The 18,926-nt window shown below is 38.1% G+C and overlaps 1 protein-coding gene across 3 annotated transcripts; it reads left to right on the top strand.

The window, feature by feature from the left end:
• The first annotated feature begins 211 nt into the window (after nucleotides 1-211).
• elf2a (E74-like factor 2a (ets domain transcription factor)) lies at nucleotides 212-16,947 on the top strand. Of its 3 annotated transcripts, none has more exons than XM_053506124.1 (9): nucleotides 212-591; nucleotides 4,794-4,941; nucleotides 6,258-6,456; nucleotides 11,884-11,976; nucleotides 12,587-12,697; nucleotides 12,863-12,943; nucleotides 14,688-14,880; nucleotides 14,973-15,257; nucleotides 15,498-16,947. In XM_053506124.1, exons 2-9 carry the CDS (start codon nucleotides 4,867-4,869, stop codon nucleotides 15,934-15,936), a joined length of 1,476 nt encoding a protein of 491 aa, XP_053362099.1. In that variant the 5' UTR covers nucleotides 212-591; nucleotides 4,794-4,866; the 3' UTR covers nucleotides 15,937-16,947. The 3 variants fall into 3 exon arrangements, with proteins under 3 accessions (XP_053362099.1, XP_053362100.1, XP_053362101.1); XM_053506125.1 differs by lacking the exon at nucleotides 212-591 and adding an exon at nucleotides 3,438-3,583; XM_053506126.1 differs by lacking the exons at nucleotides 212-591; nucleotides 4,794-4,941; nucleotides 6,258-6,456 and adding an exon at nucleotides 9,251-9,393.
• The last annotated feature ends 1,979 nt before the right edge of the window (nucleotides 16,948-18,926 follow it).

Below are 18,926 nucleotides of genomic sequence, written 5' to 3'. Positions count from 1 at the left end.
CTTCAACAAGCTTAAAGTTGAAGTTGACTGGGTTTTATCATCATTCTCTGGAGGATAACCTTTTTTTAAAGAATCTCTCCTAACTCATGCCCTGACATCAAAGTCCACACAAAAGTGTGGGGGGAAAACTTATTTCCCCCCACACCAGTCGTGTCAAATCGTCCTGCAGTCGTCACGCTCGTCGTAAGTGACGACGCGGTGACGTCACGAGCGCTGTTTGTCAGAGCAGCTTCACTTCTCTTGAGTTCACTTCAGTCGGCTCCTACACAAGATAGATAGAAATAACTGCAGATACACACACACTTATATACACACACACAATTTTACACAGAGCACCTTACTGTGGTGCAGCAATATCGGATTTATACACTCTTCTTTTCCGTTGCACTCCCTACATCTGGGACGGGTGTAAACTTTCAGCTCCGACAGTCTGGTCAGAGCGAGCGGCTTCGCTGTTAGCTAGCGGCTAATGTGTTTATGTACGTAGACACGGCTAGCTGCTAGCGGGTTTGGCAGTTAGCTAGCAAAGCATTTTAAATTAGAACAAGAAACAAAACCGGACCTGCTGGATTAAAGACCAACAATTGAAAGGTAAGAACTCACAGTGTGTGTGTGTGTGAGAGAGAGAGAGAGTGGGTGAGTGAGTGAGTAAGTGTGTGTGTGTGTGTGTGAAAACGAGACAAAACAAGCGATTTGCTGCTAAAGATAAAGTGCACTGACAGCAGTGAATAGAGTTACCGCTTAGCATTAGCTTTAGAGTTAGTATTAGCATTAGCCACTGGCCTGCTAGTGCTGGTTTTATGCTAGCTGCTAAGTTCGGTTTGTTAGAGCAGTCGCAGCTTCTTTTACTGATAAATTTCTGATAAATAATAAAACTCCAAGTGTACATGTGCTATAAATATTATGTTTTTTAAGCTAGCGATGATATCTGTAGCGTTACACAGCGAAAAGCTAGCTTAGGTGTTAGCAACTTCAGCATTCATAAATAAGGCTGTCATTTATGCAGGGAACTTTCATCAGCTCAGGGTTTAGCTATTTTTCACATTTTATTATTATTGTTATTATTTTTATTATATACTTTTACATGTTAAATATAAAATATAGGAAATGTACCTAATTAATTGTAGTGTTAAAAATTAAGATTAAAAAATATATATATTTAATTCTGGGCTGAGGTTGTCTAAAAATATACATAAAGAGTTTTAATAACTATATTAATAATGATACTTATTATAATAAGAATAATGAAAACAAATCGACGTTTTTATTAGTATTTTATTATTATTATATTGTTGTTATTTATTTAAAAGACACAAAAGTGATAATTTCAGTGTAAACCAAACTAGTAAATTTTTTCATAAAGAATAAAAATGGTAATACCTTAATAACAATGATAGTAATAATAATATGGATGAAGATAGGAATAATAAATAATTAACTTTTTTTTTAATTGCACACATTATTTTATTTTATTTATTTATTTAAATTACATTAAAAAATGTTGTGGCTGGTTTTAACATATATCCCCAATGAAACTGAAAAAAAAAGAACACAATGGAAACTGATATGAAAATATAATTTTTGATGATTAAAAAGTATTTATATAATAATACTTATTATTATAATATTGTAAAATGTTCAAAAATAAAATAGAAGATAAAATATGCAACTTGCACACAAAAGTAGATTTAATTTAATTTAAATCATTTATTGTCTATATCGCTTTATTCTTTGTGTGGAATCTATCCTAGAGACTTAGAACATTCACTCACTCGCTTGCACACACACACACACGATCACACACTACGGGCAATTTTTTGGGAACGCTAGTTAGCTTAATTTGCATGTCTTTGGACTGCGGAAGGAAACCGGAATACCCAGAGGAAACCCACCAAGCACAGAGAGAACATGCAAACGGTTCTCTCACAGACCTTGAGGCGGGAATTGAACCTTAAACCCTGGCGGTGCTTCGAGGTCACAATGCTAATGCTACACCATCGTGCTGCTGGAATATGTTTCAATAACAGGTCTTGTTTAACAAGCTAAATGTAAACAAATTTGGACATATATAATTTGTACTTTTGGTTAGAAAAGAAACATGTTATATGGAAACCTTGTAAATTTGGTTCAGATGTCTATCATGGATTACTGCACTTAAGTATCTTTAAAATATTACTTTTACAGAGTTTATCCAATGCACTGAAATCCTTGGAATTTTAAATTTATAAGTGTTAATTATATAATTAAACATTTTCAATAAAGCAAGAAATTGAAACTAAATTAAATAAAATGACTTTAGTGATTAGCAGGTGATATATATACAGTACAGACTGAATAAACACATTATTATTATTATTATTATTATTATAAATATTATAATTATTATTATTATTTATTTTGTTGATGCATGTGAGTCAAAATAACTTCCACTTCAGTTTATCAGATTTATCCTGAGCGCTCGTTTTGTGCCCCCAGCTTTCAGGGCACATGCCCTTTTATGGAGTGTTGTCGGCGTCGCTGTATGCTTAGGATTTACAGTTTGGATTTTACACAACATTTTACACACAGCTTTAATTTTTTGTAAGATTGATAAATGAGATTTAATGTTCTTTTCCAAATAATTGTTTGTATCAGTGTAATAACAAATTTGTGAGAGATAAAATTAGATCTGAGCTGAGTTAGTTTGATGCATGAATCTGTAGATAATATAATAAAGAAGGAAAAACTTGTCAGACCCTCTATGCTTGCATTTTAGACACTTTTTACAGTTTTTCAACCTTAAAACCTTTAATCTAGACCTTGTATATGAATTATTTCTCGCTATAATGGTTAATCTTAGATCTGCGTTTGAATTTTCGTTTATACGTTGAGGCGTATAATCGTTCCTCAGAATTCTGCGAGTGAATGTGAACGTGTTTCTTTCTTTAGGAAGTTGTGGAATTGAGCCAGCATTTGATTTGCTCCAGAAGAACAAAGGCTGCGTAAACAAGCTGGGCAGGAAATGAAGTCAAAATATGTCGAACCCCCCCCCACACACACACACACCCGTCTCTTTTAATACTTCTCCACTCATACTTTTATTTCAGATTATCAGATGCACATTTAAAACACTGAACCCTACACACACACGCACACACACACACACACACACACAGATCACATGATCTTCCCTGTTCGTTCCTGTGTGGTTTAATGATGCGTATTTATACTCGGATGTAATTACTACAAAGAGTAACGTGTCGTGTAAAGAAGTACGTGTAAGACGTCGTGAAAGTCCCATTGGGTGGGAGCGTTGTGCAAATTTTACAAGATTCAGACTTTGAGATGAAAACAGAATGAGTGTTGTGTGTGTGTGAGAAAGAAACCATGTGACTGAATAGAAAGGAAGCACATCTCTTCCTTTTTTTTTCCTTCCCCCTTTTTGTTGTGTTCATGCAGCTCTGTGAACACGCACGTTTTTATTACTGAGGGAAATGATTTCTTCATGAATGGATTCTTGTTAAAACAGAACGCTGTACGTTATATTTTTAAAAATGCATCCAGAATTTTATAGCAATGAGAAAATCCACAGTTCGATTCTCAAGTACGTGTGTTTCTTTCACATCTTTTGCTAATTCTCTAGTTTTCTCCGACCACCATGAAACTAGCCGTAGCTGGATTTTTTGTTTGTTTGTTTGTTTGTTTTTTTAAATGTTAAGTTCATCTCAGGGCGAAATTTTTGCTTACGGTTTGGTTGCTGGTTTTCTTCAGTTTGCCTCAAGGACCTGATAAGGCACACATTGGTCTGAAATACGAAGGTGGCAAAAAAATAAAAAGTTAACAAGCTGTTGTTATATTGTAAATATCATCCCAAGTGCTCATGATTATAGCAGTGATTGGTTTAAACAGTTTTGTTTATTTCTCCAGAACACACACTAGTCGTATTTCTGCGACACTCCAGCTTTCGGCTTCATTTTAGCAGCTGTACATACAAAAAAAAAAAAAAAGGCGGCGAAAATGTTTGCTTTTACTTCCTGTTTCAGGAACGAATCCCTTTCTGGCAGAAACAACAATTTCAGCCACCCCAAAAGAAGAAAACATACCAGGGTCGATGCACATTACCAGTGTGTTTATGAGATCAGCTCTGCATTCGTTACCTTGGATAAAACTTTTAATGAAGTGGAGAAAATAATTATAACTGCACAGAAAATAAAAAAAATGTCTGTACTTTTATTTCCCTCCCCCCATCATTTTTATTTAAGGCAAACCCCCTTACAACCGTGTTTAACTCCTGCTTTCGCCTTTATGAAATTTAGGAAATTTTCCATGTTCGTTTGGAACCGGGTTCGATCTGCAGTAAGACATACATCTTGACAAACAAAACGTTTGTAATTTTTATTGATTATTTAAAGGAATATTTTTTTCCTCTGTTTTAATTTTTTTAAACAAATAATTTTCTGTCAGATTTTCTTTTATTTCCCCTCCCAGAGTGTTCACGCTCGACACGGCACGGTTTAAACATTCTGCGTTCAACATGAAGGACCCGATGAGTCACAGCCCTGTTTTCTGCCCCACCTAGATCTGTCTTTTTCTTTTCACCCCTTTTTTACACACATGAAACACCAAAGCGTTCTCTCTCTGAAGAGTTCCTATTTATCACTGACTCATGGTATGAAGTTTAAAAAACAGTCATGTAAACGGTCGGAGTGAAAGGTTAAAAGTGAGAGACGAAAGCGGTTTTCTGAAACAAGAATCGACTCTCTGAAGCCAATCAGCCTGCATTTTAACATCACCTCATCTGTGTGTCCTGTTAGGTTTTTCTGGATAAGTCGAGCAGAAATACAGGATCGTGTGTGTGTGTGTGTGTGGCGCACTCAGGAATGAGTCATGACCTCTGTGGTGGTAATAGACGGAGGAGGGAACGTTCTGGAGTATGTCACTGGAGACGAGGAGGCACAGCAGGTATGGAACATTCGCACCACACACATCCTCAGTATATACTGTATGCACACATACACACTGCTTAGGACGTGTGGTGTGCTTAAACACAACTCATGACTTTATTCAGATTGGGTTCGTTTATCAGCGGGACGATGGTATTGAATTTATTTATATGTTCGTATCTCTCATATTTAACCCTCGTATCCCTGCAACCCCAGTATCCTTGGAACCCTCGCATCCCTCGCATACATTTAACCCTCAAATCCAGACAGAAATAAAAAGAGATGTCTGCAAACCTGGACCCAGCATCACACAGTCACACGATCTTACTCCATTCACAAGGAGAGGTCAGAAAGGAGAAAATATACCGGCTCTTATTTCAGTTTAAAACAAACCTCGATTACAATGAAGATTCAATAAATAAAATGACACTTATGTTTCAAAGTGTCAGAAAGCATGAAGTGTGTTATATCTCTGGAAGTGGCAGTGAAGCGTTTGCTACAAGACTGAATACTGAAAATAACAGCAGTCAGACGTCTCCCGTTTTCCCTGCAATAATAAAAAAAAACTGGAAAATAATCATCAGACTAGTCCTGAGTTTGGTGAAAAAGTGAGTACTTAGTAATTTTATTATGGGAGGATGGCGATAAACAATGACACAGTTCATCAGGACAAATAAAAATCCTGTAAACACAGGAAATGACAAATCAAATCCTGTTCAGATAGGGCGTAGGGGAAACCTTAAGAAAGGGAAACACAAACTTGACAGGAAACTCCTATCTGTAACTATACTGGAACTATTTAGGATGTTTGGATACATTACGCATCACAGTTAGATTGATGCTGAAGAAGACACACACATTTTGTAATAGGGGGTAAAAAAAAAAGAGGACGCAATTACTAGTTCTTGCTTTCACTTTTTTTATTTCTCAAAATCAGTACGAATCTCGACCAGAGCGTGTCTTATCTCTAACAGTTTTCTATTTATTACTGCGTGTTTTTACACATTTACAGTTATCTTAAAACAGGTTAGTCAAGTTATTGAGAAAGTGAAGAGTTATTAGTCCTGAGGGAAAATTGCTATAGCTTTGTTAAAGAGACTCCCTCTGTAAAACGGTAAATCAAATTCTACAACACGAAAACATGACCATGACCACCGTTTTTTTTCTTTGTAACTGTTGAGGCTTGGCTAAAATCTCTAAATGAGCTGTTACTATAGAAACGAACTTGTTGATACACCCAGTAGAGCTAGAATGTCTGTATGTTATCGCTGATTAGATCAGTTCGAGAATACTGATCTCGGCGCTTGGTGTGTCTGTATGTGTGTGTGTGATCAGGAGGTATGTTGTGATGAAACTGTGATCCCCGAGGAAGACGCCGAGTGTCCGGCGGTGATCGTGGAGCAGGTTAACAGCGCCGACGTGGAGCAGTGCTACGCCGCTCAGGTGCTCGTCTGCGACGATGAGAACACCTACCTGATGCAGGAGGTGGTGGAGGAGCAGGTGGTCGAGACGGAGGTGCAAGACACAAGCATCGGTAAGTGCTTCTGGATGAGACTCACCTGAGAAAACCACTCGCAGTGAGAGTTTTATTACAGATGAGGAGCTTTGTGCTGCAATGAGGAGCTGATAGAGACAGATGGGAAAGCAAGAACCAGTTTCTGTTACTGAACTCGGGATAGAGCAGGAATATTTTTTTCGAAGTCTCCTCTGTCCTAACACAACTGCACGATGGTATCGCTTTATCAGGCTTTTGTTTTTTTTATCGGTTCAAGTGCTATAGGTTTAAGGGTTAGTCCAACTAGACACGCGGACTGATTTTTAAGTCAGCAAATATCCTTGGGATGCCCGCTCAAATATACTCTCTGTGGGAAACACTGAATATGTGTGACAGAACGATAACTAAATTAGGAACACTTGACCTTTAATTTTAATTCTAGATTTAACCCTGGAGCAACCCTGGAGCACCCCTGGGGTCATATTTGACCCAGACATTTACTTCACCGTTATATTCAACCCACTCACCAAAGTAACGATTTCTTTTTGCATTACAACCTAGTGTGCCCTATGTGAACCCATAACACTGACATTTAGTGGTAACTGACTGAACTAACCTGATTTTTTTTCACATCAATCATAGCTGCTACTGTAGTAAACCTTTTTGCAGGTCTGTTCATTTTACATGTTTTTTGATAGGTTGGCATGTTTGATGCCAGTGTTTTTAGTTCCTGCCCTAGAGCAAAATTTGATGTGCATAGTGATTGATGAAAAGATAATATCAATAAATATATTTTGAAATTAGAAAATTTATGTCATGAGTGAACGTAACCAGTTGGTAAAACATACTGGACATCCCAAGGGGTCATATATGGACCATGTCTTTACATGTAGTAGGAAAGGGTTAATTTAAAAAAAAAACACCTGTTTTAGGATTCACTGGGTCTGTATCATAATTTCAGCCAAAGGAGATAGATTTCCTATTAATTTCCTATTAGGATAAGGTGGTCTGGGTTTTCCAGGGTTAAGATCGTTCTGCACATTTCAGTTCAAAATTTAGTTTCAGGTATCGTGAGCCGTATAAAAAAACGAGTCAAAAATGATTCGCATTCTTGCCTGTAGAACATATTATGAGACAAACACACAATTTTTCGACATAATCTCCTTGCTTCCCACTACACTTTGTCCATCCGTCAACAACCTTGTGTATTCCCTCGTTAAAAAATGTAAAACGTTCACACCTGCGCAGCAGTGACCGGGGAGACAGAAGCCTTGAATAAGAAGCCGTGATGGATCATTATTCACTCGCTATAACCTTCAAGTTAAAAATTCCACGCAATTCCAGGTGACGCTCTAAACTATTCACACCCTGGCATCTGCCCGTGTGGTGGGACTGAATAATTTGCTAAGTTTTGCTAATAACCTTATATTGTATTAGAATATTTGGCAGAAAAACGGCTGAGTCAGAAAGAGATGTTGAACAGAAAGAGACACAAGCACGCAGTACAAGATTTATTATTTTTTGATCAAAAGAGGGCCATTATCTAATTATTACACAATTTTAGTACATTTTCATTAATTAAATTAATGGAAACGCTGCAAGCCATGCAGCGTTTGAAACGATAATGTAACTTATTTTAACTGTTATTTTTATTTTGTACACTTGCAGAACCACCCCCCCCCCCCCAAAAAAAAAAAAAACATTTTATACACGCATCAAAAAAGTAAAAAAAAGTATTTGTCCAAACCTGTTGAACCTCCCCCCCAAGGAAAACAAACAAACAAACAAACAAACAAAAACAACCAAACAAAAAAAACATTCCCAACTGTTGTTTGACTGATGGTACTTGGTTATTAACCAGTGTATCTATCCAATGACAAAAACTTCAAAGCACTTTTGTAAGTCTTTTTATGTGCGGAAAAAATATTCCAAAGTGATTCTCGGATTAAAAAGTAAGCAGGTAAAAAGTAAAAAAAAGAAAAAGTTTTAAACAGTATGCCTGCAATAATAATAATGTGAATCCATAAATATGAAATAAATTTTGTTTGTGTCTGAATTGTGTCAAAAGAAATTATAAGGAAATTTATACTGTTTTTAGAAAATTATTTATGGATTGTTGCACGACAAAAATATTTTTTCAGGAAAAAAATTGTAATTGATTTTTAAGAAATCTGTTTTTTTTTTTTCGCCTACAGAGTTAAAGTTGATAATAAAATAAAAAGAGCCAAGGGATACCTTATTGATCCCAAAGCAAATAGATATGATGATAGGTGCTGATTACATTTACAGCTAGTAATAGATACTTCATTGATCCTGAATAAAAATGCAGATATTCAGCAGCAATAACAGCAAAAAAACAGTTTTTAGATGCGATTACACACTTCGTATCTTACATTGCTGTCCAGTTGCTAATAACAGAAACTTGCCTCTCTAGATAAGTCTGCCAAATGCCCAAATTTAAATGTAGTGCTATTTTTTGTCGTTTGTTTTCGTCAGGAGTTATGTGGAGTGATTAATTGATTTATTCTTTAGGGGGTTTAACATATTGATGGCTAAAGAGCGACCTCTGGTGGTTTGAAAAAAAAAACAAAGTCGCCCAGTTACTTCCTTCCTTCGTAACGTCAGATGGGAAAGTCAGCGGCGCGCGCATTGAAATTACGATTAAGTTATTGTGACTATTAAGAGTGTTTTTTAAGAGTGTGTATATATATATAGTATGTAGTATGTAATATATAGTATGTAGAAGGATAAATAAAGATCATAGATATGTGTATATAGTGCTAAAGCGGAAGCGTGTCTGTAGCAGCGGAAGGAGACGGCGAAGACGCGCGCGCGCGAGACGTAAAGCGGCAGACGTAGTGCGGAAAGTAGTGCGCGTTTGCGCTCCGCGGCTTTACTCCGTACACAGAGGGGGGAATATGGCGGCTCGGATTCACGCGGAACCCGAAAACCAACTGGACTTACTTCTCAAAGCGGGTAAAGGAAAACAAATCAGTTTACGATCTAAGTCGTTATAAAGCGTCGTTAACTGCACGAGTGGGCGCGCGTGCGTGCCTGTCTGTCTGGCTGTGTGTGTGCGCGCGGATGTGTCCCTTTCGGAAGCGCAGGATGCAACGGTGCTGGTTTTTATTTTAATCCGGAAGTGCACGAGTGTGTGTGAAGAAAAAAAAATTTATATGAGAGAAATCAAGGTGCTTTCTAGGTGCATGAGTGCATGAATGAGTTTGTGTATAGATTGTGGGTATGCAGCAGTCCTGAGTGTGTGTTGTTTTGTATTGTAATGCAATGTTTTCGAGGTGTGTGTGTGTGTGTGTGTGTTCTCCCTCTGTAACGGGACAGATGTGAGTTGTGCAGGGAAAGCAGGAAGTTTAGATTGATGTTTGTTGTTTTGGTTAAATTATTATTTTTTTGACTCCTCTCTTGAGCTCATTTCCTGAGTCTCACTTATTATATGTTGTTGTTTTTTGTACAAATGGATTTGATCGCTTTATCAGGCCTATTTTTTTTTATTTGTCTCTGCTCATCAATACAGCGTTTAGTCTTCGTATAATAAGTTGTATTTATTAAACATTACGTTAAATCGCATTTAGCGCTGTTTGGTGTATTATAAAGGAATATTTATATTGTTCCTCCCCTCTTTTGATGTTGATGGCGGAAGTGTTTCAGACCTAATGGGTGTGTTTTTTCCCCTTATGATTGACGCACATTTTTTCAAAATTTCTCGCGCAGCCAATCGGAGAGCTTGAATGTAAATATTTTGTGACCAGCCGGCCAATCAAAGACCGCGAGGGGGCGGGTTTTGCTAGGAGGGAGAGAAAAAAAGAGAGAAAGTGTGTGTGTGAGTGTAAACACGGAAGTTTGTCTTTTGTTTATCCCCGAAGGAAGTCAGAACCTCTTAAAGGTTTTATTTTAACACCAAAACACTACAGAGTCAGCTTTTTATGTGCAGGAAAATATTACAGATGTTCTGAGTTAGACTCATTTTTTTTTACTTAAAACACAATTGCAGATATAATTACTGTATGGACATGTACAGTCTGTATAGATAGTTTAATCTGTTCATGCAGTATATTTTTGTACACACATTTAAAGTTTTTACTTTATTTTTTTTACTTTAAAAAGGACTTTTTAATTCTGCCTGGGTGGTTCTTGTTGTAAAAAACATAAGTTTAAAAACATCAAGTCGTTTTTTTTTTTTAATTTAGGCCTGCAGCAAACTGTCTGAATAGTTAAAGATGTTGACATTAAAAGTAAAATCTATTTCTAACACTGTATAGTAGTAGGGAGAGGAATCACCAAGGATCACCAGATATATATGATGCGATTCATGACGGTTGTTGATTACATTTCTGGCTAGAGAAATAGATATTTAATTGATCCCAAAGAAAATTAATAGACATGGTAACACAAAGACAGGTTTGTTGATGTTATTGCACACTGTACACACTGTATAGTTAGTATATAAAACACATATGTTGCATATATGTCAGTAGACACCCTGTGTGTATATAAGATACAGTGTGAGAGCTGCCCAAAAGTTCTACTGTAATTCTGTGAGTATTATGACTGTGTTCTGATTAGATATAATTTTTTTTGACTTTTTAATTAAAAAATATTAGTGCTTGAAAAAAATTTATAACTTGAGAAAGTTGTATACCTTAATTTTATTTAACAGTTTCACAACTGAACTAAATGTAGCTTGTTTCTTATAGCATTAGTTTTCTCTCATAAAAGCCAAGCTTTTTTCACAGTTTCTCAACTGTCTATAAATATGCATAAAAATACAGAAACTAAACCAGTCACGCAGTATTACTATAATTAATAAAATGTCTTTATACTATTTGTGTTATTTATTTATTTTATTTTATTTTTAATTATGCCAGTAAAGTAGAATTACTAGAAATATGTTATGTAATTTTTTTTTATTTTGCACAGCTGGGGTTTTGCTTGTACGCTTATTCTATTATATATTACGGTTGCTTTAATCATTTAAAAGACTAATAGTTAATAGTTTTTATTTATTAGTGCAACTGTAGCTAACCTTGAAAACATCATGTAGAGCATTTTGTAAAATAAATAAACAAATTTTTTTTTTTGAGTGGGCAAGTATTTCTGTTCAGAAAAATTTGTTGTAGTGTTTTGGGTTTAGACGACCAGCCTGTTGGCTCAGCGTCTCAAAATCGGGCAACTCGAGAGGGGGAGTCACTCACATGAGTAGAAAAAAAACACCTTAAAGAAACATAATATGCAAGCTTAAAGGGAACAGAATTAGTATAGTGTCAACGGCGTATAAGACTCACTTTGTCGGACTTAAGAACAAATCCAACTTACGAACGTGCTCACGGAGGGGGACTCGTTCATAAATTGAGAATTGCCTGTATTCTTCTTCTTCTTCTTTTTGTTATTATTATTGTTGTTGTTATTATAAGGACCAGAGGTTAACATCTGCTTTTTTTTTTTTTCCAGTGGAGGTATCAGTTCATGACAAAACCATTGAAGCAGCTGAAGCTTTGCTGCACATGGATTCTCCAGCCAGCATTCATGATGAACACAGCCCAGGTACACATACACGCACGTACTCGCGCACACACACACACACACACACACACACACACACACACGCGCACACGCACACACACACACACACACACACAACGGAATCCAGAGTTCTGTGTGGAGCCTCATTAAGCACCATTCTGGTGTTTCTACAGTATGTGTACCTGACACAGATGTGATTCAGTAGATGCGTGGTGTGCTAAGTGAGATGTCACCGTGCGCTTCTGTCTTGAAAAAATGGCTCAATTACATATGCTCATTCTGTCATGTATGTTTTACTGTAAATTATATTTTTTTGTTATGTTATATAAACATTAAATATTATTAATGAGAGATTTATTTATCAGTCTGTTGACCTCATTACATTGCTGTGATAAAACTGCATTTAAAGTAAAATATTGCAGTTCCTCTTTCATCCTACAGGTAAAGCTACATCCTAAAGTACTCATTGGCAGGAAGCAAAGCTGTCTATCAGTCTGTCTGTCTCACTTATTGGATGCCTGTCTCACTTATTGGATGCCTTTATAATATAAAACCACATAAAATATTTTAATCCCGACCTGTCAGTCAGTTTTAATGTCTTATTTGTATGTGTGTGTGTGTGTGTGTGTAGAGGAGTTTGTGTCTGAGATGGAGGTGGAGGTGAGCACTGAGGACATGGGGCAGGTCGTGGAAGATCCTCACAGTGTGCTGCAGCAAACAGAACTGCAGAAAAAGAAAAGAGGTAACACACAATAAGACTGTGCTCTCACACACAACAAATTTGTTGGGGGGAAACAACTAACTTAAAGAAATCTTTATTACTTATTCTTTTGCTGTACTTCTATGAGGTGTGTGTGTGTGTGTGGGCGCACATGGCTAATATCAGATGGTGGTGTTTCTTGTGCAGGACGGAAGTCCAAACTGCCGCGGGCCTGCTGCGACGGCTCTCTTGATCTTATTTATAAGCGGAAATCGAGAGAGAACAAGGGTGAGTGTGTGTCGTGTGCAACTTCTCTGTACTTTTTACACATTAATCACAGAATTGTGTTAATGGCTGTTAAAATATTTATTTAGTTAAAGCAGTTTGTATCACGTGACACAGATCTTCCCCCAAAATAAATATTCATTTATTTTTATAAATAATGCTAATAAATAACAATACAAAAATAAATAAATTGTAGTCAGTCGGGACGGGAATCACCGGTCACCCTTTGATATCATATCACGATACCCCGGTGACGATTCGATTAATATTCTATAAGTATCACGAATTTATAAATATCTTCATTTGATATTGCATTTTCCTTCTGATTTTGTTGCAACTTTAAAACCTTTAAAAAAGTAATTTTACTAGTTTAAGAGTAATTAAATGTAGCCTGTTATGTATAACATTAGTTTTCTCACTTAAAAAACAAAGAGCAGCATTTAAAGAACACAAACTAACTTCAAATACAAACGTTTAACATTCAACTGAGCAGCACTTATCTTTGTTATCCACTATAATTATTATAATTATATAAAGATTATAAAGAAATTATTATAAGAATTTTTATATTATCAAAAACTCAACAGTGAGCACACGGGCATTTGCAGCTTCGAACGCAGGGTTTTTTTTTTATATATTTTTTTTTATTTAGTCCTGTCCAATTCTTTTTCCCCGATTTTCTCCCCAATCTAGTCGTGGCCAATTACTCCCCGTCACTAGGAGGCTCCCACACACATCAAGGCTACTACAACCACTCAGTCGGGAGGACAAAAGCTATCCTGTGTTTCCTCCGAACCACGTGACGCGAGCCGACCGCATCTTTTCGAACTGCTCGCTCACGCAACATTAGGGGCGGAGTAACACACTCGGAGGAAAGCGCTAGCCGCTTCTTCCGTGTGCGCGAGCTCACAGACGCCCCTGATTGGCTGTAGGGCCGTGATTAATGTGGGAGCACAAGTACCTCTCATCCCTCCCCCCTGAGAGAGCTCGGCCAATCAGCTCTCTCTGTGCCTCCGGCTGTGAGAGGAAAACAGCATCACCCGGGGTTCGAACCAGCGATCTCCGGATGATAGGGCGAGCGCTTTACCACTGCGCCACTCGGAGGCCGAACGCACAGTTTTTGAATGGTCACTGGTCGATCGACCGGTTCATCACTATTATATTATAATTTTTTTAAATTATTTTTTGTATAGATCTTGGAGTGTGGTAATACGTGAATCATGATTCATAACTGAATAGATATTATTTCCCCTAAATCATAAAGGTTGTTTCGATGCACATCACATAAACTAGCGTGAATTAGACCTTTACATGACTTCCAGTTTCATGCGATTGATACATGTCATGCATCTTTCAAAAATAATAAAAGCCCTGTCTTGATTTCACGTTTACAGTCTCCTAAAGAAATTTGGTGTAACATTAAAAAAACATTAGAGGGTCAAAACATTAAAAGCAACGAATGCGCCCAGGAACTATTAGCAGGTATGACCTAAAGAGTGCGTAATTGGAAAAATTACCTGAATTGTCACGAAATCCTATCTTACCTTATTTGCGTCAGATTACAAAAAAAAACTATAAAAAAAGTCTTTAGTGCTGCTGATACTTATTTGTTTATTGCACACGTTGTCCACAAGGTGCCACTGTTATCACTGATTTTTACATTTCTTTTTCTGTAAACTTGCATGTGTCCAGGAGTGAACTGGTGTGACCTTTCCTTTATATTGTGTGTGTGATCTGTGCTGTACAGGCACCACCACGTACCTGTGGGAGTTTCTGCTCGATCTCCTTCAGGATAAAGAAACCTGCCCCAAGTACATCAAGTGGACGGAGAAGGAGAAGGGCATCTTTAAACTGGTCGACTCCAAAGCCGTGTCCAAGCTGTGGGGTAAACACAAGAACAAACCGGACATGAACTATGAGACCATGGGACGAGCGCTCAGGCAAGTGCACAAGAGCATGTCAGAACAGACTTTGAAGAGAGAGAGAGAGAGTGTGTTTGTGTGTGTTGCTAATTACAGGTGTGTGTGTACAGGTATTATTATCAGCGAGGAATCCTTTCCAAGGTTGAAGGCCAGAGGCTGGTGTACCAGTTCAAGGAGATGCCTAAAGACATCGTGTTTATTGACGACGAGGACATGGAGGACGGAATGGACAAGGGCAATGCGCAGGGGAGTCCCACCGCGGCCGACTGCTCAGCCCACCGCCGGAGAAAGGACAGACTCTCGCCCTCCTCGCCACCCGTCATAAGCATCGCTTCGGGACACGAAGGACTCGTGTCCGTGCAACAGTCACCGGTCGCCACGACAACTGGCCAGAGGTAACACAGGAAACATCTCAGAACAGATCCGATCTTTTAACAGTTTTTTTTTTTCGCTTACATCATCTCTCCATCTTTCTGAAGCTTCATTTCTCTTTCTTGCTGTCTCTTTCCATCTCTCTCTCTCTTTCTTCATTTGTCTTCCCGCTCTTTTTGTCCATCTCACCATCACTTCCTTATTACTTGTTTTTATCTCTCACGTTGTGTGTGTGTGTGTGTGTGTGTGTGTGTGTCTCTCAGGACGGTGAGGCTAGCCATGCAGGTGCCAGTCGTCATGACAACGCCGCAAGGTCAAAAGGTCTCGGCAGTGACCCTCAACTCTCCTACGAGCTCCTCTCCGGTCCTGTCAGCGGGCAGCATCCTGGGTGGGGGGAACAGCGGGGGTAAAGTGGTGCTGCAGGCCGTGCCCACGCTGATGCCCACACAGGGGCAGAACGGAGAGCGCATTACGCTGCAGCTCATCACGCTCCCCGCCAATGCTTCCACCAAAGCGGGCGCGCCCTTCACGTTGCGCACCCTAGCACCGCTCACAGGGGCGCAAGTCCTCCAGCTCGCCATGCCTTCCTCCGCCAACCCGGTTCCTGCGGAGGCGGCGATGAACACACAGGAAGTCAAGATCATCCAGGTGGAGACCGTGGAGCAAAGCGAACTTGTAGATCAGATGGGCATGCACAGCTGAGACACCGAACACACACACACACACACACTCACACACACACACACACACACCGACCAACATCAAGCGCTTGCGTCAGAACAGGAACCACACCGACGAGGTTCATTATGGCAGCCGTGCTCACGAGGACGAGAGCAGCACTACAGCTAAGCCCCTCCCACCTTCACGTCCACCTTCATGTCCCAACACTATGACTGACTCGGTTTTAGTTTCCTGAAGTTTTCCGCTTCGAAACCAAGCAGCCCAGACTTTTTTTTTTTTTTTTTCTGAACACCCGAGACCCAAAGTTTGTCCAGATGGACCACCGTATGGAGACATGAGGTTACAGCACTGAGCTGTAACCGGTTCTAAAACCCCCTGAGATTAAAACGCTTTGGACAAACCCAGTGAGGGGAAACGAAAAATTTCCACCAGCACCAATGGACGTAAGGACGCCGTGTATATAAAGAGACTCAGCACCCGTAGTGAACAAAATGTATATCCGCTTCGGATGGCTCCCCCCCCCCCCCTTAAACATTTTTTCCCTACAGTGTAAATATATACTTTTTGATATTTTGTATCAGGCAGTGTTTGTTCGTTTATTTCTTCTTCTTTCTTTAAAAAAACAAACAAACAAACATTCATCTTAAAACTTTGTAGACCTTAATCATTTCACTTTCAATATGTTTCAATATCTTTTTGTTCTTTTTTTTGCATTTATATTCATCATACTTGTTATGCACATTTCTTGATTTGTGTACACAAAAAGGGAGAGACAAGTTGTGTACGTTCATGTGTATGTCTGTCTGTACGTTCATGTGTATGTCTGTCTGGACTGAAATTTATTGAATGTTCAATATTTGAAGCATATATTTTGTTGTATTTCTATCCAAGCTTGTATCCAAGTAGATTTAAATATATAGGATGTAATCCATCAAACAAACCCTCAGAATTTTACTCGTCCTCTCTCTCTTTTTCTTGATTGTAAAAGTGTTACTTTTTTACTTATGTCATTATACAATATTCTGACATCAATATCAAGCTTATTATTATTATAATGTGTGAGCGAGTGTGCGTGCCAGGAAAACATCTGCATGGAATTGATGGACAGGAACAGGATGTCATAGCGGACATGCTGTTTAGCCGGTGGTCTCAAAAAGTACTCAAAGTAAGAGTCTCATGTTTCTAGTATTTTGTCACTCAAGGACACTCGGCTCAGATTTCTTTATATTTAACTCACAAGGTTCGGTAGAACTGAAACATTAGGTCTTTTGAAAAGAATTACAGACACTTATCGATTAACAATGCGCTTACATTCTAATGAATATATAAAAACTATTAAAAATCGGGAATGTGTTTAAGAAACAACCTTGTTTGCATAGATAGCTGGGTCCTGTCTCACTCCTGCCACCTAGCATCACCAGAGAGTATTGCACTGGTGAATATTACAAGCCTAAAAAAATTTTCAGTTTGATTTATTGTTTTGTAATCATTGGTTTGAGTATAACAATTTATGACAAATTTATAGCTGGTTTAACTATGCAGTACAATGCTTCTTTAATAGTTCAGGGTTTTTCTTAAGTGTTCATCAAAAATAAAATAAAAGTTGAGGCACATTTAAGTACATTCTTACAATAACTCTTGCTCATTATAAATGTTCCTGCTCTACACACTAATTGCGAAGTTTGAAACTCTGTTAAACCGTTGTTGTCCCACTGAGCTACATCAAAGTTACTGTGTATTTAGCAGTGGTGTCAAAAGTATTCACATTCATTACTTGGGTAAAAGTATAGATACTAGGGTTTAGAAAGACTTCTTTAGAAGTTAAAGTATCAACTCAAGCTTTTTACTCAAGTAAAAGTGTAAAAGTACTGGTTTCAAAACTACTTAAAGTATAAAAGTATAAAAGTAAAAGTAACGTGAGGGGGGAAAAGCATCAAGGATAAAAGATTAGGCTGTGCCACAGGCCTATATACTGCACTAACACATTAAAAAAAAGAAAAATTAGTTTTTTTTGTTGTATTTTTAACAGCCATAGTGATTTGGGATACTGTATATGGCAATTGAAAAAGAATGCATTTTAGTACAATGCAAATACATTAAAGAACCATATATGTGTACTACTGAGCATTAACATGTTTATGTAGAAGATGATATGATAACTAGTTGCCTATAAGTATTTTAATGGTGCAAAAAGTCAAACTTTAGAGGCGTGTCATCGGTAACCTTTATTGGAATGTAAATGTACATTCAAGCTTAGCTGCAGGAATCTGTGAAGGCAACATACAAGAAAATTAGTGCACCCAGGGCAGGCTTAGTAACATGTTACCCTTGTATGGTTGTCTACAATAAACATTAGTGCTGTCAGAATGAAGGATTAATCCAAGTGATAAAAAAAATTGCTTGGTTCGCTCGAATCTTGAGTCTCTATCACGGACATCTTCGTCTACTTATCACAACCTTATCAACCGAAAATGCTATTTTATTTATACGTCCTTGCTGGAGTGACGTCACGTCATGTGGAGGTGCGATGGATCTCGTACCAACCAATAGGGTGTCAGAATGGTGTGTTTATACTTCTCTTCCAACCACAATCAAATTCCCTTCATCCGGCTGGCGCAATATATCCGGATGTTTTTGTTGTTGTTTGTTTTTGGAATGAAAAGCTGAAATAAAATAAGAGTAACGAGGCTATTTTTAAAATGTAAGGAGTAGAAAGTACAGATAATTGCGTAAAAATGTAAGGAGTAGAAGGAAAAAGTCGGCTGAAAAATAATTACTCCAGTAAAGTATAGATACCCAAAATTTCTACTTAAGTAAGGTAACGAAGTATTTGTACTTCGTTACTTGACACCTCTGGTATTTAGTACGAATTTAACGAGTGGCGAGCGCTAGATAGTGACGTCACTGACAGAGAAGCTCCGAAGCTTGTATCGATCAGAAGGGGGCGTGTCCAAATAAAGCCTTGCTTCGAGCCGCGTGTCGCGGTCCCTGAGCGTCACTTGACCAACAAC

This window comes from Clarias gariepinus, chromosome 10 (assembly GCF_024256425.1).
Source record: "Clarias gariepinus isolate MV-2021 ecotype Netherlands chromosome 10, CGAR_prim_01v2, whole genome shotgun sequence".
Classification (NCBI taxonomy): Eukaryota; Metazoa; Chordata; class Actinopteri; order Siluriformes; family Clariidae; genus Clarias; species Clarias gariepinus.
Note: the sequence above shows the minus strand (reverse complement) of the source record. Positions and strands in the feature narration are given on the sequence as shown.